At 37.0% G+C, this 27,587-nt stretch overlaps 1 protein-coding gene and 1 long non-coding RNA gene across 2 annotated transcripts in view; one reads left to right on the plus strand and one right to left on the minus strand.

The window, feature by feature from the left end:
• Positions 1–1,621: 1,621 nt before the first annotated feature.
• Positions 1,622–27,587, plus strand: part of LOC139153477 (rho GTPase-activating protein 27-like) — a 49,933-nt gene continuing 23,967 nt past the window's right edge. The window contains exons 1-2 of the mRNA XM_070727455.1: positions 1,622–2,137; positions 6,759–7,530. Coding sequence (XP_070583556.1) covers positions 6,793–7,530 — 738 coding nt within the window. The 5' untranslated portion in view covers positions 1,622–2,137; positions 6,759–6,792. The remainder of the gene's footprint in view (positions 2,138–6,758; positions 7,531–27,587) is intronic.
• On the minus strand, positions 5,073–22,342 carry LOC139153478 (uncharacterized). The gene is made up of 4 exons (XR_011556839.1): positions 22,236–22,342; positions 19,447–19,600; positions 13,372–13,458; positions 5,073–6,524 (listed from the first exon to the last, which is right to left on the minus strand). It is a non-coding gene; the product is annotated as an uncharacterized lncRNA (long non-coding RNA).

The raw sequence follows: 27,587 nt of genomic DNA on the forward strand, positions 1-27,587 counted from the left end.
GAAGTGAGGAAAAATTAATTGGCAAAATCTATAAATATTTAATCAGATACGAAACAGAGGTGGAAAATGTAAAGGATAATACGATAAATTGGGGGGGGAAATTTGGGTATCCAATTGAATTAGAAAAATGGGAAAGACTTTGGACTTTTAACTGGCAGATAACTAGATCTAATGCATTCAGGGAAAATCAGTGCAAAATGTTCTATTGCTAGCACTTGCCACCAGAAAGATTATCTAAAATGTTCCCAGATGTTTCTCCGATATGCTGGAAATGCAAAAAGTAAAAGGTACATTTTACCAGCAATGGTGGACCTGTTCAGAGGTCAAAAATTATTGGAACAAGGTGGCGGAATGGTTAAAAGAAATAACAAAGGAAGAACTGGGGGAAAAACCAGAATTATATTTACTGGGTATTTTCAATAAGAAATTTAAAAAAGAAGTATGATATTTGATTATCCACATTTTGACAGCAGCAAGGATAGTATATGCTCAACAGTGGAAATCTGATAAAATACCAGAAGGGATGATAATTAAAAAGGTGATGGATTGTGCAGAGTTGGATATGCTGTCAAAAAAGTTGGAAGGGAAAGAAGATTCAGAATATTATAAGATATGGGGAAATTTTTATAATTGGCTAGAGGAAAGAAATAAAACCAATAAAATTCAAGGATAAATATCTAAAAATGTAAAAATGCAAAGCACTATTTTAAAATTATTATTATTATTAATATTAATATTATTTTAAAAAGGGAAATTCTCCGATTGAAAATTCTAAATGAGCAGGAAAAGCAATTTCTCAAATGTTTGTTTCATGTTTTCTTTTGTTTTGTTTGTCATTGTAATGTTTATGTATGTATATTAAAAAATATTTTTTTTAAAAAAGGTCTAGTTGTTGTCCCAAAGGTGTTTGCCCCCACCACAAAAAAATCAGAGAGGAACAATTAGTGGGAAATACTAAAAAAACAAACAACTACAACACTTTTACGGGATACAATCTCAGCCCCTTCCGCACATCCACAACCTTGGCCACTGCTGAGAAAACAGAGGTGAAAAAATCTCTAACCTTTGCTACCAGAATGTGATTGTTTATTATGTCACATGTAAAAATCCACCTTGCATATGTTCTTGTTTTCCCAAAACACCAGGAATGCTCCTGTAACAAACAATCATGAGAAGCAGTTGCCTTCCTTTTATTTCTTGCTAAGTGAATACAATCATTTGGATGTAGAAAAGCTGCATGGACTCCAGTGTAGTTCATTCCATCCTGTGACTTGGTTAGAAAAGGTGAAATATCGAGGCGGTGGAAATGATATGCATGCAAACAGACAATCTCCATGTGTGAGTCACTGTCCTCTAAACAGTGCCTCACCCCCGCCTCACCACTGCCTAAAGGAGACTTCCTCTGAGTAGGAAAACTTCCTTCCTCCATCCAGTACAGTCTGGTGGGAACACCCAAGTCACACTGCATGCTTTCTCAGGCATTCAAACTCTTTGTGACGGGGAGAGGCACAGGAGAGAAGGGAAACAAGCTGAAATATTTGTAGAAGGAAACCAATTGCTCACTTTAGGCTCGAATGCAAGGGGGTCTAAATCCATGAGGCTGAAAACACCTGTGTCTGCTGGATGTGGCCTGAATGAAACAGGCAGCTCAGAGCAGGGCGTGGTGAGCTCATCGTTAATGTTTGTTTTCCCTCTGCAGGGTTTTTATGACTTTATCATTCTGCACTAGCAGCAAACTTTCCCTTGGAGTCCAGATTGCTACTCCGGACAGGATGGATTACTTTTGATCTTTCCAAGGGCCCTGCACCTCAGGATATTTGCAACAATAAAGAACAGGGGGAAGAGCGTCCTGCCTGAACATTTTCTCACAAAGCTTTTTTGACTTTCTTTACTCCCCAATCTCTTATTGCGAAGAAGCCAAGAGAAACATTCGCTTTGAGATATTCCTCCCCACTGATCGTCACAGAGTTTAACGTGGGGGGGGGGGGAGAGGACTAGAGGCAGGTTCAGACCAAACACACAAGTCCAGGCGGCTCCTGACACAATCAACAAGGAAGAACCAGGCCACACCTGAAGAGGGAGGACAGATTGTGTGGACTGAGACAAGAGAAGAAACTGGCGAGATGTGAACCAGCAGGTAAAACTGGGGACTGAGGTGGGATCGAAATCAGGCAAGTCAAGGGTGGGGAAGCTGAGACAGGAATCTTAACAGCATGGGCAACTGATTGAGGGATTCTCCTTTTCCAAAACATTGCCCTAACAGCTGGAATTTGAGTAGTAGTTTTTGATTGGCTACTAAATGTTTAGTTCCAGGGTTCGGTGCTTGTATGGGCAGGCCTCTCTTGTTGGTTGGAGAAATGGAATTCTGCAATGCACCAAAAAGGTTAAGAAGGTTTATGCTAATTGCCACCATTACAAGAACTCTTGGTGCATTCAGCTCATATTCTGTAATGAAAGATGTTCTCTCTGATTTACAAGCCACTTAAGTATAATCCCTAGATTGTCAGGGATTCTCCCAAGGGGGCTAAGTACAATGAAACTATGGATTGCCCTGAGGTCTTGGGATATTTTCCAAACTTCCATTTTCAACTATTTAAACTATTAGAAACAATGAGACTGCGCCTACTGCAGGTGGAAAACGCAATCAATAACAATCTCTTCTTTGGAAGCACTAAATAAAGTGTTGGTGCATCTGTTGATTAGAGCACAGTTTTTCAAACTCTATCATGGGAGAACCATTGCAACCACAAACAGTATAATGAATCAAAAACCTTCCCATAATATTTCTCAAAGTCTGAAAAGAAGTGACATTTTGGAAGTCCAAGCCCTCTTATTTAGTGGATACCTATCGTTTTCCATTAAATCACTATATTTAACCTTTTTTTTGTCCTTGGGCCCCTTCTAACCTTGTTTTGCTAGGATCTTCTAGGGTAATTGCCATTTACAAATTATAAGTATGTTTTTATTTATGTTTAAATGCAGTATTTGCATTATAATATACTTTGTCTTTATGGGGTCTCTTTGAGACATGCTTACATGCTGTGATCTGCCTGAAATTTTCTAGGAGCCTGAGGAATCATATGGCCCCCAGGTATATTGTGAACTGCTGAATGAAATTATATATTTGCCTTGATGGCATGCCTTTGATTTCATAATGCATCATCATACTTTTCGTATCAGGAGAACTATGCTTTTTTTTTTGGTTTAAATTCATTACTGGTAGTTATATCCTGTCCAACATATATTTCTCTTCCTGTTTTCCCCACCACAACAATCCTGTGTGGTGGGTTAGTCTGAGAGAGTGTGACTGCCAAAAGTCATGTTCCTGAGCACCAAGCCTGGTTGTACTCAGCCATAGCCTCTCTGCACTATGTGTTGCTTTATTCTGAGTAACTGATTTTATTCTGTTAAATCTGAATTTGCACTACAGTTGGCCTAAAAGCTTGAATTTTTGAGTACAAAAGTTGTGAGCCATCCATCTGGGAAATGAAAAACATTTCTCTCAGGAGATTCTCAATTTTCATATCAAGAATTATCACATAGATAATGAAGGAAGGGAATAAATTCCTTATATACAACAATGCATACCTGAGTCTATTCATTGTATGTCTTTGTCCAAAAACCAGATTTATAAGGAAAGTTCTAGAAGAGTTCTTTTTGTACACAACTGTACATTTTCTGTAACTTTTAATCCTGGGTATATTTACTAATATATTTTTACCCTAGCAACATGGATCTTTTTTTTAAAAAAATCCCCATTTGAAAGCATGTGTTTTCAGTCTTCATATTAGAGTAGCCAAATTGGCTTCATTGTTTCATGAAACAAAGCAATGCAAAGTATCTGACATCAGTAGGCTTCCTCAATGGGGGAGTGGTAGGTTTTTCTAAGAGTAATGTTGTGAATTAAGCTCAAAGACATTCAGAGATTTGTAACCTAAATGCAATAGCAAAATAAATGTTATTACGGTAACCTTTTGTTCAAAATATTTATTTCAGCCTTTTATATAGTTGAAAAAATAAGTACCTGGGGGAGGGAATAATTTTTGGGAATATTATATTCTTTCAATTTTATTTCTCCCGAATGAAAAAGAATCTTTATTCAATCAATGACCATAAAACACTTTATATACCTAAAACTGATACTGATTAGCCAATTAGATAAACAAATCAATCAAACTGCACATCTTACATATTACTTGACAAAATTAGGGCATTCTTAAGGAAATAAAATAATTTCAATCTGAAAATAAAAGTTTAAATAAAATGATCAGAGTGAACAGGATATTTAATTAGGTGTTGTTTAAGAGCTCATGATGATTATGTCAGGCCAAAAACCATTTTAGTTGGAATCTTTGGCCTGCCACACTTTATGCTATTTTAAATGTATTCTTAGCTGTGAGAATTTGGGAGGGGTAGCTGCATGAGGATGCATGCATGTAGCCTTAACAAATTCTTTCTAGATGGTCAAGGTCACCCTTTATCTTTACACTTTGATACCTGCATGGAAGGAGATGGGAGTTGCTACCAAGTTGGGAGAAGAAGTGAAGAATACTGAGGCAGTCAGCTCTTTTTAAAGCTCTTTATTCTCGGCAGCAGGAAAGAACATTGCAATAGTGACTTCAGCTCTAGACGCAACTGACAGAAACAGTGTCAGCTCGCCTCTTTTATACTTTCATTTTCCCACTTAAACGCAATTGTCACTTTCTTAACCAATCATATTGTAGCAATCCACATTCAACTATTTACATTACCCCAGTGCATATTCAACACCCCTCCCTTCTTGGTTCAGCAAAAGGTTATACAGAAAGCCATGTGACAAAATCACCCAATCGGCTTGGTCTGCGTACAATCCTTTCGGACCTGCGCAGATCATTTGAGTTCTGGCAATCGGCTGAAGAGGAGGTCGGCTCGTCAGCGTCTCCACTGGTTGTTCTGGGCCTAAGTCGTGGAACGGTCCCCAGTGTCGAGTTCAAAGGGGTCGGGAGCTCATCTGACGGGCAGGCTGTCCATGATGAAGGAACGTAGGTTCAACCTTCTTTATCGCCAGTGAAGAATACTGAGGCAGTCAGCTCTTTTTAAAACTTTTTATTCTCGGCAGCAGGAAAGAACATTGCAATAGTGACTTCAGCTCTAGACGCGACTGACAGAAACAATGTCAGCTCGCCTCTTATACTTTCATTTTCCCGCTTAAACGCAACTGTCACTTTCTTAACCAATCATATTGTAGCAATCCACATTCAACTATTTACATTACCCCAATGCATATTCAACAAGAAGATTGGTTAACATGATGGACTTGGGGATGTGGGGACAAGGGCTTGAACTTTCAACTGGGTGGAGAAACCCCTCGGACTTTAGATATGGGTTTCTCCCAGATGTGCCAACATTGCGCTGCTAATAAATTAGAACTTTGAGGAATATTTCACCTTGGACTCTGATTTAGTTTTGGATGCTATTTGGAACCCTGACAGATAGTTAACAAAATGGAAAATCTAATAAAATAAGTAGTGTTTTATTATATAAATCTGTGGCTTCTTCGATGCATAGTTATAATTGGACATATTTAGTACTAAGGGTGTGACAAGAAAAACTACGGTATATGGTAACTGTAAATTGTATTGTTAAAACTGCAGAGTAGATATGTAATCCTAAACTCTGTTTTAAAAAGAAATTTTAAAAATCTAAGAATGTTATCTGGCTTTGTAAACTTCTAGGAGGATCTATTCAGCCAGAGTTTTAAACAAATTTCTGGGACAAATAGAACTTTGTTCTTATCTAGTTTGCAATATCAGAGAAATATCCTGTCTCACTAATGTTAGAAACCTCTGTTGTAGTTGGTAGTGAAAGAGTTTTCAAAAGAAATTAATTTTAAACACTTCATTTTCTAGATGGGAAGATAATCTATATGGAAGGAATTCCAGTTCATGCGCATTGACATTTTCACCATGAAAATGTATATTTTATTGTAGGAATTGTGTTGTTTATCTTTTGCAAGCCAGCTAGAAATCTGAAGGGCTGCTCCAAAATACCCTAAATATTGAATGATTTTAAAGGAAAAGAATTTTTTTTCTAAACATCATGTATTTTGGTAAACAAAGTACAAGCAGAAGAACAAGCCAAGCCCAAAGGGAAAAGTCTGAAATGCTAGGAAGGAAAAACAGATTGGATTACTTTCACCTATTTTAAAAGGGGAAAAAATAGAATTTCAGGGCAAACCAGAAATATTTTGATGTGAGGAGGACAAAATGGCATCACTACCCCCTTACTCATGTATCCCTGAGGAAGTCAACAACAAAAGGAGAAAAAAGTTGTGAAGCAATCAGAGATTTCCTCTATAATATTTCCTTACAATCTTCCCTTCCAGCCCCACAACCACACTCAGCCCCGGCTTCCTGAGTGAATCATCTCAGCCTATATTGTATACTTATAGACATTAAAACAATGTTGGAAATGGTTTGAACTTTGTCCTGAAAACACTACTTGCATCATTCTTGGCAGTATTTTGCAGAGACTATCCTATGCATCTGGAGAGAGGGAGAGAGGGAAGGAGAGAGAGAACAAATTACAAGTGGTAGTGGTAGAAGAGCATTAGATTATCTTGTCAAGGATGAGAAGAATAATGATGCAAAAATTGGTACATGTGTATCATTTGTTTGGACAGCAGAATTCTCTCATAAAACAACTCTATCCTTCCTCCTGGAATTAAGTATGCACAGGCCTCTGTAAAGTCATGCTTGACAAACTTTTTTTTCTTTCAGAGGGACATAAAAACTACACCTTGTGACACTAACGATGGAATCACCAGGCAGAAAGGAGGAGACATATGTGCTGGTGGAATATGACTTTGAATATACCTCCAAGGATGGCCAACTCATCACGATCAAACCCAATGAGAGATACATGCTTTTAAGGCGAACCAACGACCACTGGTGGCATGTTAGGAAGAGCAAAAACTCCAGGCCTTTTTACATCCCAGCTAAGTATGTTAGAGAGTTGAGCCCCTTTATGCCTTCTGAAAGGCCATGTCACACAACACAAATGGAGGCTATCAATTTAGGGACCCCTATTGGACTTGCCAATGATAAATTGCCAGAGTATGAATATCGATTTGTGTCAGCTGTTCAAGAATGCAAAACAGATATGTCACAGAAGTATTCCAGCTCTCTAGAGATGGGAACAGTGATGTCTCTGGAAGATAATGGGATGAATCTACCCACATCTAGAGCAGCAAGAGCCACACAGCCCTCTCTCAGTGCCTCATACAGTTCTCTTAAGCCACTTTACTTGACAGACTCTAATCATCCCCTGGCCTGTCAAGGTGGTTCTGCTGAGCACATGAGGCCTGCTCTATCTCTGAATGACTTGCCAAGATTCACGCCTCCCACCCAGGCAAGTGTGGGGAACTCAGGATTGTACAAAGCTGCTTCATGGACTCATCCTCACTCATTTCTGAAGAACAGTTCTGAAAACATCTGTAAATTGGTGAAGGACCAAGTGATACAAGACGTGCAGGAATGCTGTGCCAAAGAGGTACTGTGAAAATTTATTATCATTATTTCCTATGACAATTTATTATATTATTTCCTATGTCCCAAATGTGTTAGTCTATATATTGCCTTATTTTATTTTAATGGGAATATTAATACAGGGGCTATGGGAATTATAATCCAGTAGATTCTGGAAGATATTAATGTGGGAAATGCATTTATGTCTGCCTCCAGAACTCATTGGACTGCAATTTCCACAATTCCTGAAACTGTGGACATAGTTCCCTCTAAGCTGAGCAGTGAGCAATGGCTCACTTAAAAATCATCATCAACTCAGAGTTTTTCAATCCTGCCCAGAAGCCGAGAGGGAAAGAGTGAGAGGGAAAGAGTGCCGCCCAGTCCCAAAGGGACTGCCGCTCAGACACTATACTTTTCCGCCCACCCCCCCAAAAAAAAAATTAGAGGGAACACTGACTGTGGAGTTATGGGAATTTTAGATTAATTAGATCTGACCATGCCACATTTGAAGAAGCCAAAGGTGAGACTAGAAATAACAGTTGCTTCAAACCCACAGTTAGTGTTAGCCATGTTGAGAACAACTCATTTGTCCATGTGCCACCTCTACGTTGGTTGAGGCAGGCAGGATTCCCTTGAGTACCATTTGTTGGGGGTCAAGGGAAAGGGAGGGTTTTGCCTTCTCTTTCTGCTCAAGATCCCCATGTACAATTGGAGGGCCACTGTGTGACACAGAATGCTGGACTCGCTGGGCTTTGGCCTGATTCAGCATGGCTCTTCTTATGTTCTTATGTCATTTCTACCCTTGTCTCTGGCCTATTATTTAGCCTCGTCTCCTGCGAGTCTCCTCAGAATAGACTGTTCTGCTACCAATAGAATACCTGCTAAGGAATTATTGAAATTCCGAGTTTTCCTTATTTGTATAGGATGCAACTCTCCCCAGAATCTTCTCTTCTTTGCTGAAAGACATTCTGATCTCAGTTCAATTACAGATACGTTTGCCAAACTTCTCTGCAATTGATGTCTCCAATTTGCTATATTAGCATATTTTGTCTAAAATTCTGCCATTTCTGACTGGAGATCTTAAGGTAGGATACTCCCAAGTTAAAACTCCTAGTGCCAGCCCTGAGAAATATGATATTAAGAAAAACTCTTAGGACAAGCATTCAATTATGTGTTTACACACAAATATTATGATATAATGTTGTTCACTTATTTTCCAAAGTATTACAATATTGTTTGAGAAAAGTAACTGGGTATGATTTCTTACATCCATTCATCAACCATAACCATACACACAAGCTGGCTTCACACAATATATTAAGCTAAGGTAAAGTGAGGTAAACTAGCTTGTGCCTCGGAATGTTGCAGAAAGGCCAACAATTTTGTTCATTCAATAGCTCATAACATGGGTTCCTCACCTTGGGCAAAAGACAGTTTTTTTCTTACAGTATATGAAAAGGAGGGATTCTATACCTCAGAATATAATGAATTCTCAGAATGAGCAAATGAGTGTCCAAGATCACAATCCAAACTCCGGCTTGTATCTGGTTCATGTACAGTATAAGAACATATGTATCAGCAGTGAGTTGCTCCCGGTTTGGCCTGGTTCTTAGAACCAGTAGCACTGGTGGCAGGAGGCCTCATCCACCTGGAACACCTCTGCGCATGAGCAGAAGCCTCGCAAACATAAGTGCAAACCAGCAGTAAAGGGTTTTAGAACCCCTATTGACATGTATATATACTGAACAACATACTAGGTAGCCACATTTCATTATTATTATTATTATTATTATTATTATTATTATTATTATTATTATCATTTAGATTTGTATGCCGCTCCTCTCCGAAGACTTGGTGTAGCATGCAAATCTAAATAATAATAATAATAATAATAATAATAATAATAATAATAATAATAATAAATAACTACATCACGCAGTCCTAGGTGCTTGGGAAGCACCTGACTGGTGATGAAATACGAAATCCAGCATAGTGATCTTGTTTGCTGTGTTGTATTGACAGAATAATAATAATGATGAATAATGAATAATTGATCATTGATCATTGATTGATATTAATTATTAATTAATCCATTGAAATAATATATGAAGGAAGAGTTTAGTAATTTTGGAGATAATCATAGTACAACATACAGACAAATAGGTATGCTCCTTTCAAACTAAGATACAACTTGTCAGGCAGAAGAAACAAAAACTTTCCCACACAAACCTATTACATTGGGACCAATACTGAAAGTAACTCAAGTATCTGTTTATCTAATCAAGGAGCTGTTTCTCATAATTAATAGTCTTGGAAGCATGATTCCAATAACTTTCAGTTCCCATTTTCTATGCAATGATAAACAAATAAAGAGTTGTCCCAGTTCTGCAGAGAGAGAAGACAGCAGGGTAGCTGAGCTTCATATAGTACATGATGTATAACTTCAAATGAAACTTTAGTTTCATTGCTTTGCCTCCAGCCCTTAGCATCTTGATAAATAATTCAGTCTGGCCTATAGATACCTTAAGTAGCATATTCCTGCTGATCAAACTGCAGTCTGACATACATGAGGTAATCATATTGTTTCTCTAATTAGCCATCAATCCTTATTGCTATTACGAAACTTCCACTTACTGCAGATTTTGCCTCCCAGTTGATGTCAGGGTAGTTAAAGTCCTAGATTACTATGTACATTTCTTAGTTTATTAACTAAGAAACATTTCACCTATTTCCTCTGTTTGGTTAGACAACTATAGTATACATGTATGGCAATGTCCTCCCCTCCCTTTAATATTGATGCAAATGCATTCAAGACAGTTTTAATTTTTGCTGTGTTTTGTTTCTGTAGAGATGTAGTTATTTCTTATAGATAATGCAACTCCATCTCCTTTTTTATTTAGCCTGTTTTTTTAATTATTTAAATCCCTCTAGCTGTATGTTACATATGTGGTTTTCATCCCACTGACCTCATTTATTTGAATTTCTAATTATCCTGTTTATTCTTCATTCTCTGTGTTGATGTATAGACACTTAATTCCTTTTTGACTGACCATGAGTTTTGATTTCCCCTATTTCTTTACCATCTAAATTATTTTTGTTGACAAAATTGAAATACAATTTCTGTACAATACAGTAACTAAAAAGAATTCATGTCTGGCTTACTCTTGTAAATTAATTTCCTTTTTCTAATTTAGTTAAGAGTCTTTCTGCTCTGATCTACTGTCATCGAAATAATTTAATAAATAAATTCCTCTAGCCTCTAACTCACTTTTCAATTACAGCATTTATTTTTTGATGTCACTAAATATTTGTAATGTCACTAAATTACTGTAGAATGATCCATATTTTGATCCAGATGAACCATATGAGGTTATTTTAGTTCATATCCCATATTATATAACTAGGCAGACATACAGCACATTATTTTTTCCCATAAGGAAGCAAGTTGAATTGCCACAAACAATACTAGAAAAATATTACTTAGAGAGCAACCTGGCACCTTCCAAATATGTTATAACTAAAATTCCCATGCAGTGAAGTGAAAGTTCTAGAAAACATGGAGTACAGTACAAATTTAAACACATGTAGAGTATTACTGTAGTTCCTACTGATTATCCCCAGCAGGGGATACTATTTCCTTATGCTTGGTCTCTAATTGAGGCAGAAGAAAGTGATAAAAGAAGCTTTTAAAAACCTTATACGTTTTCTAATGTTCTCCTACATAAACATATGCAGATCTCCATAAACAGAAACAGAGCACAATTACAACACTAGCGAATTGGGGGGGAAATACTATCACTGTCAACCTCCAATTTATAAAGTTTAGTATTTGGAGTAAGTTTTAGATTATACTAGACAAACCATGACCAACAGGTGGGCTGCTCCCTGTTCGGCCCAATTCTGCGAACCAATAGCAGCAGTGGGGGAGGCTCCACCCACCTAGGACATTTATGTGCATGCGTAGAAGAATTATGCGCAAGTGCAAATACAAATCTGTAAAAATGGATTTTAGAATCCATTACTATGATTGTTTCAGAAATACTACTTATCAGATTCCTTAATGCCTTCAACAATGAAGCTGAAGGGCTTCGATATAATGCTTTCATCACAATTTTTTTAAAAATTTCAAGGAGATATTCAGATATCTACTTAGAATGTAGCCCTAGTTGAAACTGTATGGCGAGTCAAACATAAGTACAATAGTTGTCCACAAGAAATGTTTTATCATATTTTGTACCATGTCATAAAATGATTTATGATAATTTTTATATCATAAAATGTTTTATAAAATTCTAAATTTAAATTCCACAGAAGCCATGGTCTCCAGTTTTGGAGAAATTCTATTATTTTTCTTATTATTCTAACTTTTTATTATTATTTTATTTTTATTTTTGAAAATTACTACTATTACTACTACTACTACTACTACTACTACTACTACTACTACCACCACCACCACCTTGGTTCAAAAATTGTTGCCTACAATGCACTTTTGTGCCCAGTTAAATTACAGATACAAGAGCTTTAGTAATGTGTAGATGACTGTTTTCACTCAGTGTTTTTTGTTCTTCCTGTTTCCATGAAGATATGAGAGAAGCTCTCTTACTTTATTTATTAAATTTATAAACCATTCCAGTCAGGGGTGGGTTCAAACTTACTTCACTGCTGGTTCATTTCCTCCTGCGCCACGTGGGGGCACTGTGTGGGCACATGCACACTTCACGCATATGCAGATGTGCAGTTCCAAAAAAACCTGAAAACCAGATGGCGACTGCATGCACAGTGCTAGAAACTCGGCTTCTGCACATGCTCAAAAGAAAAGAAATAAAAACAAACAAATAAAAGAGGGTGGTGCCCACAGACCGGCATTGATTGAACCAGTTCCATGATGTCATTGTGACATCACCAGCAGATTGCTATCAGTTTGGGCGAACCGGTCCAAACTGGGAGGAATCCTCCTCTGATTCTACTTTCTTCATGGCTTTGACAGAGAATGCAATTCATTAAAACATTTTTTAAAAAAAAGCAAAATATATCATCCAAAAGAGAGGGGGAAACCCTCAATTAAACAACAACAGATCCCACAAAGGGAGCTATTTCTCATTCTAACCCAGGGTCTAGGGAAGAGGTGGGTTTAAGTCCTTGTATAAAGAGAGTGGGGGGAGAGGTTGTACAAATTTTGGCTGAGGTCATGTTTCATGATGGAGAAGGCCCGTTTCTTGGATGTTGCCAGATGACACTGTTTAATCAGTGGGACTCAAATCATAACAGTTATATTAGACTATCCAGAACCATAAAGGAGATCCGTGGTCCTTCCCTTAACAGGCCCTATGCTGTAAAGGGCTTTTTACTTCCTTGAATTGCACCTAGTGCAGCTCACAGAGCAAAGGTTAGCATGAGAATTCGTGAATTGCCCATCACTGCCCGTTCCATGCCTACATTGGACCAGTATAACATCTAAGTGGTCTAAGTGGTCTTCAAAGGTGTTCCTATATGAAATACATTGCGGTAGTTTAATTGCAAGATGACCAAAGTGACTATCTTAAAGGCCTCCAAGATAGATATGAGCATAAATGGCTCATGCAAAGGTGTTCTTAGCCACAGTTGCCAAGATTTGCTGCTTAACAAATCTTTCTACTTTTTATTTTAATAAAGGACTTAGGGTATCTCACACACACACACCCTTCCAAAAAAAGAGCACCAAGTCAGATTGATAGATGGCTAACCAGCAGGGCCCTAACTTGGTACTCTAATATATCATTAAGGAAGCCAAAGTTCATCTGATTTGAACTTGGCTGCCTGAAATCTTCCTTTGAACTCTGGCAAAGAAAAGAGAATATTAGAATTCTAAACATTCATATCTTACCTCTTGCACTGGGTAAGTCCAGAGAAGCCGCACACTGGATGTAGATTTCTCAGTGCCAGCAGTTATGAGGTTTCTAGGGTATTTTCCCTACAAATAAAAATAAAAGTCAAAGACCTTTAGGCATATAGAGCCTTACTTTGATTTAGAATGTGTGTGTGTGCATGCATGCACACCTCATTCATTCAATCAATTTCTAAACAAATTCTTGCATTATGTACAACAATGTAGTGTATACATTACTCACAACAATGTGTTAAGCAGAAATTTAGTAGGAAATATATTTTCTGCTAAGAAACTGCTTAGGACGAATGAAGATGGCACTCACTTTTCTTTTCCCACTGCTGCCTGTTACATGGCTTTTCAAACTGCTCAGGAGTCCTGCCAGAAACAAACTACATGTCCCTGAGAAGGCGGGTGCATTCCAGGGTCTTTAGTCATTCCCTTGTTAAGGTGCACTGCTTCTAGGTTAATCTATTTGCCTGTACTATAAATAGGAAGGTGGAGAAGACCACACCCTGAAAGGACAATATCCAGGGTTGAAATAACTAGCAGCAACTGATAAATGCCAACTTACCATCTCTTAAGTTAGAACTATCCTTCTAAATGTAACTCTGGATACAAAAGACTACAAAACTGTAGGGGAGATAGCAATTGTATTCCCTATGCAAATGAATATTTGGGCTGAGAGAATCTGTATTTAATTACTTTGTTTCTTTCAGCTTCTATCTGACCTAACCCAAATATTTGTTTGTTTGTTTGTTTGCAAAAGTTCTGGGTAGATTTTTAAATAATTAAAGAAACAAAATATAAATTTAAAAATTGGCCAAGCAGCTTAAAGGTCAGGGTATTTGACACAACTTTCTGAGGTATATGCTGTAAACCTGCTATCTGAAAAAAGAAAAAGCTGGTAGAATCTTGTTTAAACTGATCTGGTTGGTTCATAGATATCCATTAAGTTTTCCTAGAAACAACATAGAAGTGACTTCCCATTTCCTTATTCCAGCGCACGCGCACACACAAACACACACACACACACACATACATTCATACACACACACACTCACACCTATATGTACAGATAAATCGGGGTGTTATCCCCTGCTGAAGTATTGTAAAATGAAACATGAATCTACAGAACCATGGGAGAGAAATATTTGCTTAATAATTCTATCACACCTAGAGTTTCAGCTGTTGCGTTGACACTTGCTTGATTAACAAGAGCATGATGCCCATTAAAAGTTAACTACTGGTCAAGGTGAACAATACAAAATTCTCAATTCAAAGAAACAGCTGGTACTAGACACCAAAATGTCCATACTGATTTCAATATTAATCAAATAATTTATTACATTTCAGAATATTAATAATTACATTATCTGAACAGTGATTGGTGTCTTAGGCAACATATGAATCAATATTCTAAAGCAATGTTTCTCGACCTTGGCAACTTTAAGATGTGGGGAATTCATTTCCCAGAATTCCTTATGCAGCAGTGAAAAGAAATAGTGTTATGTTATTCAGGAGCTGTCCAGGACACAAAATGTATTAATTAGACCAAATAGATTTTTCAATTTATTTTGAGTCAACCTGTTGTGTTCACAATATTAAAAAAATATTCCTTGCAATTGATTATCATCTTTGCACTGCTAGGGTAAGCTTAGGTGAAACAACTCCTAGTTCCAAACTTTCTTGGATTCCCCTAATATGCAACATTATGATTACTGCAGTTGACCTGGATGCCTATGTTAAGATAACTCAGCAAGGGTGGAAGAGATACCTGGAACTTTTGGCCTTGGAATACTAAGAGACACAGATGCACATCCATTACCATTTGCAGGACAAAAGGGACATTGTTGGAAATAGTATGTTCCAATATTCAACACAGTACCGATTTACATGGTACCCTCTGTGGAAAGGATTATGTAGACATGGATTACTTCATATTGCCCAATGATTAAGAATTTCATTTAAAGATATTCCTATATTACAAGGAGCAGTCTTCAGGTCTCAAACTATTTTATACTATATATGCAACTGTCTAGTTCTAGTTGTAAAGACCCCCACCCATGGCATCCTAGAGAATGATCTCAAGAGACACCTCTAAATTTAAGCAACAATTTCAATTGCCCTCTAACAGATTCACAGAATCAGAAAATATGAGTGTTGAAAATCAGTTTACTATAACTGAAAGTGAATGAGTTGGGCCTCTGCCTCATTGACTTAAACTTACCCAGGTCTAAATATCAGTTAAAAGTGTGGACATGAAGGGAGATATAAATTAATCCATGCATCTCAATAAAAATGAATCCAGAGTACTACCCATCAACATGTGTAATTTTCTTAAAGACATCATTGAGATAATATTGTTGTAGAATTACAAGAAGTTGTACACTAACAAGAATCCTGGGACAATGTACAACATATTGTGATATGTTAGAGTTTATATATATAGTATTAATTACAAAAATTTAGTAGATTTGTACTAGAATTGGTTTTTTTGAATCAATGAAAAGATTTCACCAACTATTAAAACTAGTTTAATTTTAGTTACAAAATATGTGAAGCAAGGGAAAACTGCTGGATGCAATAAGGTCACAGGATAACTGACATCAGGAGATTATGTTTTGCCACTGTAACTGCACTAATTAAATTGAACTGGATATCTGGAGAGCAATACCAAACAAGTGGAAGCAAGTCATCATATCCCTATTTATAAAATAGGAGATAATAATAATAATAGCAACAGAGTTGGAAGGGACCTTGGAGCAATGTTCCCTATAATTTTTTTTTGGTGTGGGCGGAAAGGTATAATGTCTGAGCAGCCCATTTTCATGTCTGGGTGTGGATGGGTTAGAAACAAAAGGGAGCCACATGACCTCAGGACACACAGCAATAGTCATAAATATGAAATGGCAGCAAAGCTTTAATCCTGCAATTGTCGGGCTGCTGTGAAGGTGTGAAAAGGGTGCATAAGTCACTTTTTTCAGGGCTGTTGTGACTTTGAATGGTCAGTAAATGAACCATTGTAAGTCAAGGACAACCTGCCTTCCCCCATAGATGTTTTCTGTGGAGCTTCAAAATGGACTCCTGATCTGCTGATCTGCTTTTAAAAGACTGCACTGGTCAGACAGATAATCCTCGACTTCTGTTCTGACCCCAATGGAGGCCAACGTTTCTATCTTCTGAGTAAGATGGTTATTAAGTGAGTTCTGCCTCACTTTACCACCTTTCTTGCCAGTCATTAAGTGAATCCCTGCAGTTGCTTGTCAGAAGATCCCAAAAGATGTTCACATAACCCTGGGAAATTGCCACCATCATAACTAGGTTGTCAAGTGTTCAAAGTTTGATCCAATAACCCCTTTATTTTTCTAATGAAGTCCTTCCTTCCTAGAAGGAAGAATAGAAAGAATAAAATGGAAAAGGGGATTAAAAGAGGATACCAAAAAATAAAAAATAAACAGTTCAAAGTTCTGCTTAGATTAAAGAAATTGTAGCTTGAGAAGGGTTGATTAAGCTTGGAGTATTGTTTTGTTTGCTCTTTTTTAACTTTAATTATTTTTTCTATTTAGATATATGAATTTTGGAATTGCTGATCTGTTTTAATTCTCAAATTGACTGAAATTTAAGATTAATAATTAAGTAAGAAATGTAGACAAGTATTAATTGGCTAAATGTTAGATGGGCTGAAATAATTTTTAAATTTGGGATTAGGTAAATGTACTATTTAGAGGGGGGGGAGAAGTCTAAAATTCGTATATGTTTATGTTTTGTTTTTAATTTTCTTTTGTTAACATCTGATTGACTATACAAGATTTTCTTTGTTTACAGAAAAAATGTATAAAGAAAGAAAGAAGCACTTTGGCATAATGGTTAATAAGTTAGAAATATAATTGCTGTTGTACTTTTTGAAGGAACATTAAGGAGGGAATTTAATTAAAAGAAAATGTCTGTAACTGGATGACAAAATTAGAAAAAAACCCTAATAAGGTTGATCCCCCTTGCTCCCTTCTCTACTTTTTGGGTAACAAAGTTGTCTGCTAGGTTTGTTAGGTACCCATTGGACCTTCCACTTGGTGCAGAGTTTGTCTCCCAGTTGATGTCAGGGTAGTTAAAATCCCCCATTACTATTGTAATGTGCTTCCTACACACCTTCGTTAGCTGACTAGCAAAAAAAAATACATACAAATATACTAGCAAAAATATATACATATAAAACTATGGTGGAATTAATATGTAGTTAAATATTCATGCAGAATAGGTTAATTATCCATGCAGATAATCCATCTATCTCCCATCCTTGCTTTTTAGATTTTTTTTGGATGGCATTAATTAGAGTACCTGTGGGGCTCGGTACTCTCTCCACTCCTATTCAACATCTCCATGAAGCTATTGGGCAAGATCACCATGGCATTAGATATCATCAATATGTTGATGATATTCAGCTACATATCTCAGCCTATGGTGAATTAAGCAATGCCATGACCTCCCACAGTGCCTGGAGATAATTAGGGCTGCATGGGAAGTACTGGTTGAAAATGAACCCTAACAAGACTAAGTGGCTCTTGGTTTGGGGTTCTTTGGTCCATAGAGAATTGCCATCTTTGATCTTGGATGGGGTGGCACTGTCCCAAACAGATCCAGTGCATAATCTCAGGTTTCTACTGGACTTGTAACTCCCGTCCAAAGAACAAGTGGCAGTTGGGGCTTTTGCAGGAGAGGCTTTGTACAACTGCAGCTTTTGTGCTAGTTACAACCTTTCCTGGACCAACAATCCCTACTCATAGTCGCTCATGCCCTACTTGCCTGCCAGCTTGATTATTGCTCTACATAGGGCTGCCCTTGAAAAGCATCAGTAAACTCCGGATGGTTCAAAACACAAGGGCCACATGGTTTTGTGCAGACCTCACTGTGCACATGTATCACCTCTCCTGTGGGAGCTTCATTGCTTGCCAATTTGCATCCAGGTGCAATTAAAGGTGCTGGTTGTCACCTTTAAAACCATTCATGGTTTGGGACCATCGGGACACCATGGTTATCTATAGGTTCTCTTGCCAATCACATCCAGCCAACCTGCTAGAGCAGGGAGGCAAGGAATGTTGTTGATCCCATCCCTTAAGGAGATACATCTGGTGGGACCCTGAAGATGGGCCTTCTCCATGGTGGCTCCCTCCCTCTGGAATATCATCCCCCCTGAGATTAAATGGCCCACCACTCTTTTTCAGAAAGCCCTGAAGATATGGCTCTAACAACGTAACCCAGAGCAGCATGGAGCCTGTTAAATGGCTGGCATGAGTGTGTGTTTCCACTGGAGCATTATTATTTTATTATTTTTATTTATTTATTTTATATTTATTTGTTTATTTTATTTTATTTTAACATTTATTTATTTATTTGTTTGTTTGTTTGTTTGTTTGCTTATTTATTTATTAGATTTGTATGCCGCCTCGGGGTGGCTAACAACAATAATGAAACAACATATAACAAATCTAATATTTAAAATAATTAAAAGACTTATTAAAAACCGAACATACACACAAACATACCGTGCATAAATTGTATAGGCCTAGGGGGAAGGAATATCTCAATTCCCCCATGCCTGGTGACAGAGGTGGGTTTTAAGGAGCTTACGAAAGGCGAGGAGGGTGGGGGCAATTCTCATCTCTGGGGGGAGCTGGTTCCAGAGGGCCAGCTTGTGTTTTTATTTCCTGTAAGCTGCCTTGAGTCATCTGTGACAGTAGGCAGCCATATAAATTTTGCAAGTAAATAAATGCCTCTATTCTCTGAGCAAGTTAGGAGTTGAAGGCAGTATTTCTGCATCCTATTGACTAAGTCGCTCCATTCAATGATAGTACATAAGGGGAGGTATTCAAACATATGCCTATCCATGGGATGGCTGAGAAATTATTTTTCTTTTTTTAACAATTAATAGCATGAAACTACTTGAGCAGGTTAACTATTAGTATGGAATGCATATGATTATAGCAAATCAAATTAGCTTATCTGGTTATGTTTCCTGCTAGCCCATCTAATAAAGTTAACATCAATCTTGCAGATTTAAAAATACAATTCTCCTACCATTTCTTTTCATCTTGAGAAACTAGGATGAGTCTCTTCTGAGCTTCTTACCAAGCCCACTATCGAATTGTGGCGGTGCAGTTTGATGTGAAGATTGTTCCTTAGGCAATTGTCATTTGGTCCATTGTCCTAGTTCCAAGACCTTTCCTACATGCTATTACACATCCAGACAAATCAAGAGCAAGAATTCTAAGGTTACATAGGTTTTCAATAAAATGTTTATGAAAAATGGTTTTGAGAATGCATTTTCATTAGTAGAAGAACCCCGAAACTTAAAGAGTTGCTTTACAATTGGTAAAAATAAAGGAAAAACAAAACAAGATACAAACATATTATTTGAAATGTTGCATGGCATCTCTGATACAAAGAACGCTCTATGACTCTATGTTGCGCTGACAATTAAACATGTATGAAAGCAAACATTAATACACAAATATTATTTAAAGTAAAAAGAATCTATTCAATGTACAGTACAACATTCTTATATCACATTCAACAAGCTCTTGTAAAAAATAATGGAATAATGGAAGAGGACTTGGAATTTGAACTCAGTTCTTTTTATTACATGCAATTATTTTAAAGTCTATTTCAGAAAAATACCAGACTATAAAATGAGTTATTATTACAACTTCTTAAATTGCCTTAGGGTTCCAGGGTTGTAATTCTATTAACACATATTAACTTGTGTGGTGTCAATGTCATTTTTAATTGTTCATTGCTGCTGAAATATTTTAATATTGGAAAAACACAATTCTTTTTTAGTTTGAATCATTACTATCTCCTTTATCACTGGAATATAAAATGGTGGGAAACAGTTCATTTGTTGCTAGCTACAAGATGGTTGTTTTTTAACTTAGAAAAATAAAATATATATTCCTTTGGTTCAGTTGTATTTTAAAATACAAGATAAAGTATTGGCTGAAAGATAAACAGAACACAAGGATGTTTTAACAAATTTCAATTAAATATGGTTTATAATTCATTTTGTAATTATACCAAAAAGTCATTCATAATTAGAACTATTTGCAGTTTTAAATAGTAAGTCTATGTCTAATATAATAAGCCTATAAAATAATTTCTGCCAGATATTTTAACAATATTACACACAAACTGTAAAGGAGGAATGGTGATGATTTCCCTCCTAAAATAATCATAGTAGCATTGAGAGGGCTTATCAATTATTAATAAATTTCAGGAGTAGTGGCAAGTTGCAACTACATTTAAGTGTTTATTATACACTTCCGTAAACAAACTGGAAACTACAGTGAGTAGAACGTAGAAAGTAGAGAATGAGTGACCTGAGCCATGGTTTAATCTTATGCTTTAATCTTATGGATTTTACAATCTCAAAAAAAAGCTTACAGATGTGCAATATAACAAAATATAACAAACAAAGTTGCTATGAACATTTGCAAATGCAAACTTTTGTTAGGTAGGCAAGCTGCTATCTGCAAACCCTTTGAAAATGTTGCCTTAAGTAATAACCCTGTTTTCTCAGAAAGAGAAGAAAACTGTAATGTTTATATTACATAAAACCAAAACTTGTTTATTGAACAAGCTATAATTTTCTAACACAACAAACCAACCGTAATATTATATTCACAACCTACAGTACTGTGGCTCCATTTTCACAATAAGCAACACTAAGCGATAAACAAACAAACCACTATCTACTCTAACTAATTGTACAAACATTATAAATTGTCCTTAACTTACAACAGTAAAAAGACCTTGACTCTGTGTCAGAATGGTCAAACATCTGGCAATTCCACATCTCAACCAACAAATGCTCTGTTCTACACATTGGCAAAAAGAATAAAAATACCAAATACAAGCTGAATATACAAGACCTTGCAGATGACCCTCACTCTGTCAAAGACCTTGGAATACTCACATGAAATGACCTAAGTTCCAAAGCCCACTGTAACAACATTGCCAAAAAGGCTTTAAGAGTTGTTAACCTAACCTTACATAGTTTATTCTCCAGTAATATCACACTACTAATCAGAGCATATAAAACATTTGCAAACCAATCCTTGAATACAGCTTATCTATCTGGAACTCACATGGCATATCAGATATACATACATTAGAAAGTGTCCAGAGATACTTTACTAGAAGAGCACACCATTCCTCTACTCACAACAGAATATACACAACTAGATTTGAAATCCTGGGCTTAGAAAGCTTAGAACTATGTCGCACCACCTAAGCATAGCTCCTAAAATCATCTGCTACAATGTCCTACCGGTTAATGACTATTTCAGCTTCAACCACAACAATACATGAGCACAGAACAGATACAAACTAAGAGTGAACCACCCCAAAATTGACTGTAGAAAATATGACTTTAGCAACAGAGTGGTTAATGCCTGGAACTCACTACCTCCAAGTGCCGTCTCTATGTTGGTTGAGGCAGGCAAGATTCCCCTGCGTTCCATTTGTTGGAGGTCAAGGGAAAGGGAAGGTTTTGTCTTTTCTTTCTGTTCAAGATCCCCATGTACAATTGGTGGGCCACTGTGTGACATAGAATGCTGGACTCGATGGGCTTTGGCCTGATTCAGCATGGCTCTTCTTACGTCCTTATGTACCTGACGCTGTGGTTTTGTCACTAAACCCCCAAAGTTTACCCTTAGACTGTCCACTGTTGAACTCACCTGATTCCTAAGAGGTTAATAAGGAGTGTACAGTGTGCCTACTGTCCCTGTCCAATTGTTCCCTCTTATCAGTACCCATCTTATGTATATAAAGAATGTTATACAATATCTATGTATATTACAAATACGTACCTGACAAAATAAATAAAATAAAAACCTATTCTCCTAATCCTAGATTTTCTGGATTGGTGGCATATGAGGGCATTGTGCTAGAGCCTCACATTCTGCTTTTTCTCTCCAAAGCCAGCCATATCCTCTTTTCTTTTAATAGTTTCCTATGCTACAATTTACAGAAATGATTCATTAACAAAAGAACCCGGAGCTGATGGAGCATGAGTGCTGAAAGGGTTAAGCTAAGGAGGACTCACTGAGTTTCTTCCCTTATGCAAATGATCGATTTGCTTCACCTGTCCCAAGAGGTGGGGGATAAGAAAGCTCAAGGGCAGGGTGGAGCTGTTGGTTAAGGGAAAAAAGGCCAACTGAGTGAGATAGTCGGGAGCGAGCAGCCTCTGGTGACTTATCTTTACGCCTTAGGTAAGTAAAAGTCTGAATGTTAAATACTTGCTGAATGTTTGGAATAAGAGGTTGAACAGGGAGGGAGAAAGGAAAGAGGTGTGAACCAAGGTTACTTTTCTCTGACTGAAAGGGAATCTGGGGTAGGTGCTACACTGCATCTACTGCTCCGTGTAACATAGCATTCCTTGTAAGATGTTCCAGGATTTTTTAGTTTTCTTTCCTTAAAAGGGCTTAATTACAGCTTTAATTACACACAATCTCAGTTTTGGCAAGTATGGTAAATCCTTTACAAACTTTTGGTTACTCAGTAGTTCTCTCTTTCAGAGCAGGTAAGATAGAAACTTGGTAGTATCAAAGAGGGTAATTGGCCGTGTCTGACAATCTTGCTAGCAAGAACTTTATTTACACTGGAATAGAATGATAAAAGTGTGAAACTTTCCACATTGCAATTTATATCTGCACTGTATGCTGGTCCAAGGAAAGCTTACTGAAGCTTTCTATGGGAAGACTCTGTTCAAAGCCTTCATACGTGTTTACCTAGGAATAATTCTAATACCTTGATGTTTTCCTTTTGGTACATCTACATTTAATTGCTGCATAGTTTGCAAAGCCAGAAATATTAAATGTTCATTTATAATATAGCAGTCTAGTATGTATACAACACTACATATAGTACACTCTAATGCTTAAAGGAGGCAATTAACCACAGGTCTGCCTCTCACACGTTCATTAAAATAAGACAAATGCCCTTTCTTAGCTAGCAATGACGGTTTGTTTGTGCGTTGTGGGAACTTGCACAAAATGGCTGGTATAAGACAATTTGCCATTAACCATAATAATTTCTCAAAGGTGATATAATGTAATTTGCCTTAAAAAGATTAAAGGAATACAGGTGGTTCTTGCTTAAAAACCCTCTTGTTATGCATCCTTTTGATATTATAATAACAAGTACTAGTATACTTGGGTGTGATGCCAGGTTTACAATTATGACATCACAATGTATTGGGGTTATATGATTGCCATTTACAACTTTATTACCTCCTATAAGCAAAGGCAATGGGGAACCCACCAAAAGTTTGTAAACGACAACCATGTAATGTCCTCACTTAATGAATTGTGGTTATTCTGACACTTCAAAATGATGTTAAGTAATTTTCCACCACTAGGTGGCACAGTCATATGATGTGATACTTTATGATTCGCTTAGCAATGGAAATTCTGGTCCCAATTAGCATCTTTAAGTGAGGACTTGTGGGGGCAAAAAAGTGGAACAATTAATTTGTGTTTTGATAACTTGCTTACTGAAGAAGAGAAATAAATTGACAAATTTAAGAAATATTAAAAAGTAAAGAGTGATATGGCTTGTGAGGAGGAAAAATGGATGAATATTGAGAACAGAAATAAGGGACATAGAAAAAAACAGGTTGAGGAAATTGATGATAAACACTGAATCAGAATCAGGTCATAAAACATGAACATGAAGCATATTTTTTCTTGTCATTTCTTTCATTTTTTTTTGTTAAAGCACATGTGTGTGTGTATTCATTTTTTGACAATGTATCACCATCATTACTGTCCTTGTGTTATGCTATTAGGCATTTTTATAACTGGTAAAGTCTAGGAGAATTTTTTTCCCCATTCTTGCATGCATACATTTTAATTGTGCAATGTTTAAACTGTTTCTTGCATGCATCACCCCACAAAATCTTGGTGGGTTTTAAGTACAGGCTTTGACTTTGCCTTTCCAAACCCTCAATTTCTTGCTTTTCAGCCATTTTTGAGAGATTTACTATAATGCATAGGGACATTGTCACATTACAAGGTCCATGTCTGATTTCAACCTTCTGGCCCTGGTGAAAATACAGTTATTTTATTCTGCTTTTGATATCAATTTCATCAGAAAAGCCTGACGCAACCTGTAAAAGAAGATGGTGAGAATGTTATGTTTTGGATTTGCTTTGCTGCGTCGGGGCAAGTCCCAATCATAGAAAGCAGTGTGCGTTATTCATAGTATCCCAGGGTGCTTGAGGGTAATGTAAGTTAATAATAATAATAATTAATAATTTATTGGATTTGTATGCCGCCGCTCTCCGTAGACTCGGGGTGGCTAACAACAATGATAAAAACAGCATATGACAATCCAATAATGAAACAACTAAAAACCCTTATTATGAAACCAAACATACACACAGACATACCATGCATAACTTGTAATGGCCTAGGGGGAAGGAATATCTCAACTCCCCCATGCCTGGTGGTATAAATGAGTCTCGAGTAGTTTACGAAAGACAGGGAGGGTCGGGGCAATTCTAATCTCCGGGGGGAGTTGGTTCCAGAGGGCTGGGGCCGCCACAGAGAAGGCTCTTCCCTTGGGGCCCGCCAAACGACATTGTTTAGTCGACGGGACACAGAGAAGGCCAACTCTGTGGGACCTTATCGGTCGCTGAGATTTGCGCGGTAGCAGGCGGATCCTGACATCAGGGTCAGAAGGTTGAAACTCAGCCAAAAATGGACCTTGCAATGGGACAATGTTTCTAAGCATTATAGCAAGTCCATCAAAAATGGTTGAAAAGCAAGAAGTATCCAGCTTTGACTATATATAAAACTCCTGACCAATGCCCTTGCCTCTTATTTTTCCCCACAACAGCAGCCCTGTGACTGGCCCAGTAACCCAGCCAGCTTTCATGTGTAAAGGAGACCTAAGCATTCTCAGTTTCTTAGTTTCTAGGACACCCCCATCAGCATATTAAATGAAGAAATGTAGTCTTTAGGTCATTTTCCCATCCACCCCCAATATGTCTTCTGAAACTATGTCCAAATAATTATCTTTGCCTTATTTATCCAGATTATATTGTTACAGAAATCTTTGTCTAAATTTTCATGAGCAAACTTTAAACTTATTCTGCTGTTCTTTCTGGACAACAAAGGGTTCCTCCTGGCATATCTCTCAGGTGGATTTAATTTGTGCAGCTCTCTCTATTGGCACAACCATTTACCTTCACAGCAATAGTGTTGAGATTTACCTGTGCATGCAATTACATTTTTGGGACCTTGGAGATTTCTTTCAGCATTTTGCACTCTACTCTTGAGGTGAACTTGATGGCCTGTCCTAAGTAGGTTGTCAGTTGTTGGAAACTTCCTCCACTTGTGGAATGATTGGTCACTAGTTATTTGGTAATTTTTAAAAATTCCAACTCAGGTTTATATAGGCATCTACAATGTACTTTCTGAAGACTCCAAAGAGCATTTTCAGTCTAAGCATGGTGATAACACCCAATACAATAGCAAAGAGCAATCAAACTACATACCTGGGATTTAAATTATGCAAGTTTCTCCCAAATCCTTTCTGTTCAAATTATTGGTACCTGAGCTGGTGCATCTGAGTTAAGTATTTGAGATATCTTAGTGATAACAATATTTCGTGTATCTTTCCCACCTGCAAAGTTTGCTTTTATGTTTATTTAAATTATACAATTATCACATGTAAATGTTACATGATATGTTATACCAATATCCCTCTTAATCAGTAATGTTGAAATTAATATCTGTACGTTAAAACATATTGAAAAAGTTTTTAAAATAGTGGGATGTGCTTACTTTTTCATGTAACCATCTGTGAACTAGTTTCTCACTTGCCTTATCCAAGGAAGATGCCCTTGTTTCATGATTTCATTTCTTACACATTTTGCCTTGTAAACTACACCTGTGGTTTTGAATATTGCTGCACTTTCTACACACATATCAGGTTAATAATACTTTTGGGGAAAGACCTGATATTTAAGCAATTCTTTTAAAAACAAAAATGTCTTGATTTAGGCATCTCTGTTGCACTTTTTTCTTTCCCCTTACATTCCTTCAATGCCAATCTTAGGAGAAATCTAACTGTAAATTAGTAAAGTCACATTTGACATTTAATCACCATCATCATCTCAAAGTTTTCTCATTTTTATATATTATCTGTTCTTAAAGCAATTAGCTCTCTTGGAAGAACTAGTCTTGTTGTATAATCATAATGCAAAAGTACATTTAGCCAACATTTTTCTTGCCACCAGCTTTTAAGCCTGATAAGCTATATCTGAATTTCTATCATTACTTGGGTCTTAAGAACTATATTATCCATAATTATTTCTTAGTCCCCTAGCTTGCCCCTCTTTTTATCCTGCAAAATAATTTTCGTTTCTAGCTTTTGGAAGTAAAAAATAATCTCAAAGCCTAATATAGCTTGCATTGTCTGGTTCTCTTAATAATTGTAGCCCACTTTCATTCAATTAAAATTTAGGCAAAGGGTTCCCTCATTAAAAAAAATATTGAGTTTTGGGTGTTCTGAGATATAGGTAAGGGTTTTTTTTCTTTCATTCCTATTAGCATAGAGGAAGAAGAAGGTATTTTCGTGACCTACCACAAAATGCTAGAAAAGAACATTAGATATAACTTATTACCACAGTAACAATTTTATCCCACAAACCCCAACAGGAAGCATGTGAAAGGCAAAGGGCTGAGTTCTTGTTTTGCACTTTATGCTGTGTTGCTTTCTGTCTCCTGATTGGCCTGTGGTTGAGAAAGCTTCTTTTTTTTTTCTACTCTGCCATTTTCCTTCCGTTAAGGCACTGCTTCTAAGCTTTAGTCGGATCTTCTTGGATTGTATTAGCAATGGGTGACTGGATTCCTAGCTCACTTTCCTGGCATAAATCATCCCCAACATCAGACTCATCTGAGGTATGGCAATGAGAAGGGTAGAAGATTGTCCTTTAAGTCAAAAGACTGCTAAGCTTTGCTTGAAGAATGTCCAGAACCTATTGACAGGATTGACCAGAAATGGGTAGATAAATTCAACCAAATCTTAGTGAACAAATATGCTGGTTTCAAAATGCAAGAGTGTAGCAAAAATTTGCAAGAGTGGGTCTCAGTTGAACTTTCTAAGTTTTATCCTGTACAGTACTAATATATCTACTTAATTTCTGTCTATCA

Source organism: Erythrolamprus reginae, chromosome Z (assembly GCF_031021105.1).
Source record: "Erythrolamprus reginae isolate rEryReg1 chromosome Z, rEryReg1.hap1, whole genome shotgun sequence".
Taxonomy (NCBI): Eukaryota; Metazoa; Chordata; class Lepidosauria; order Squamata; family Dipsadidae; genus Erythrolamprus; species Erythrolamprus reginae.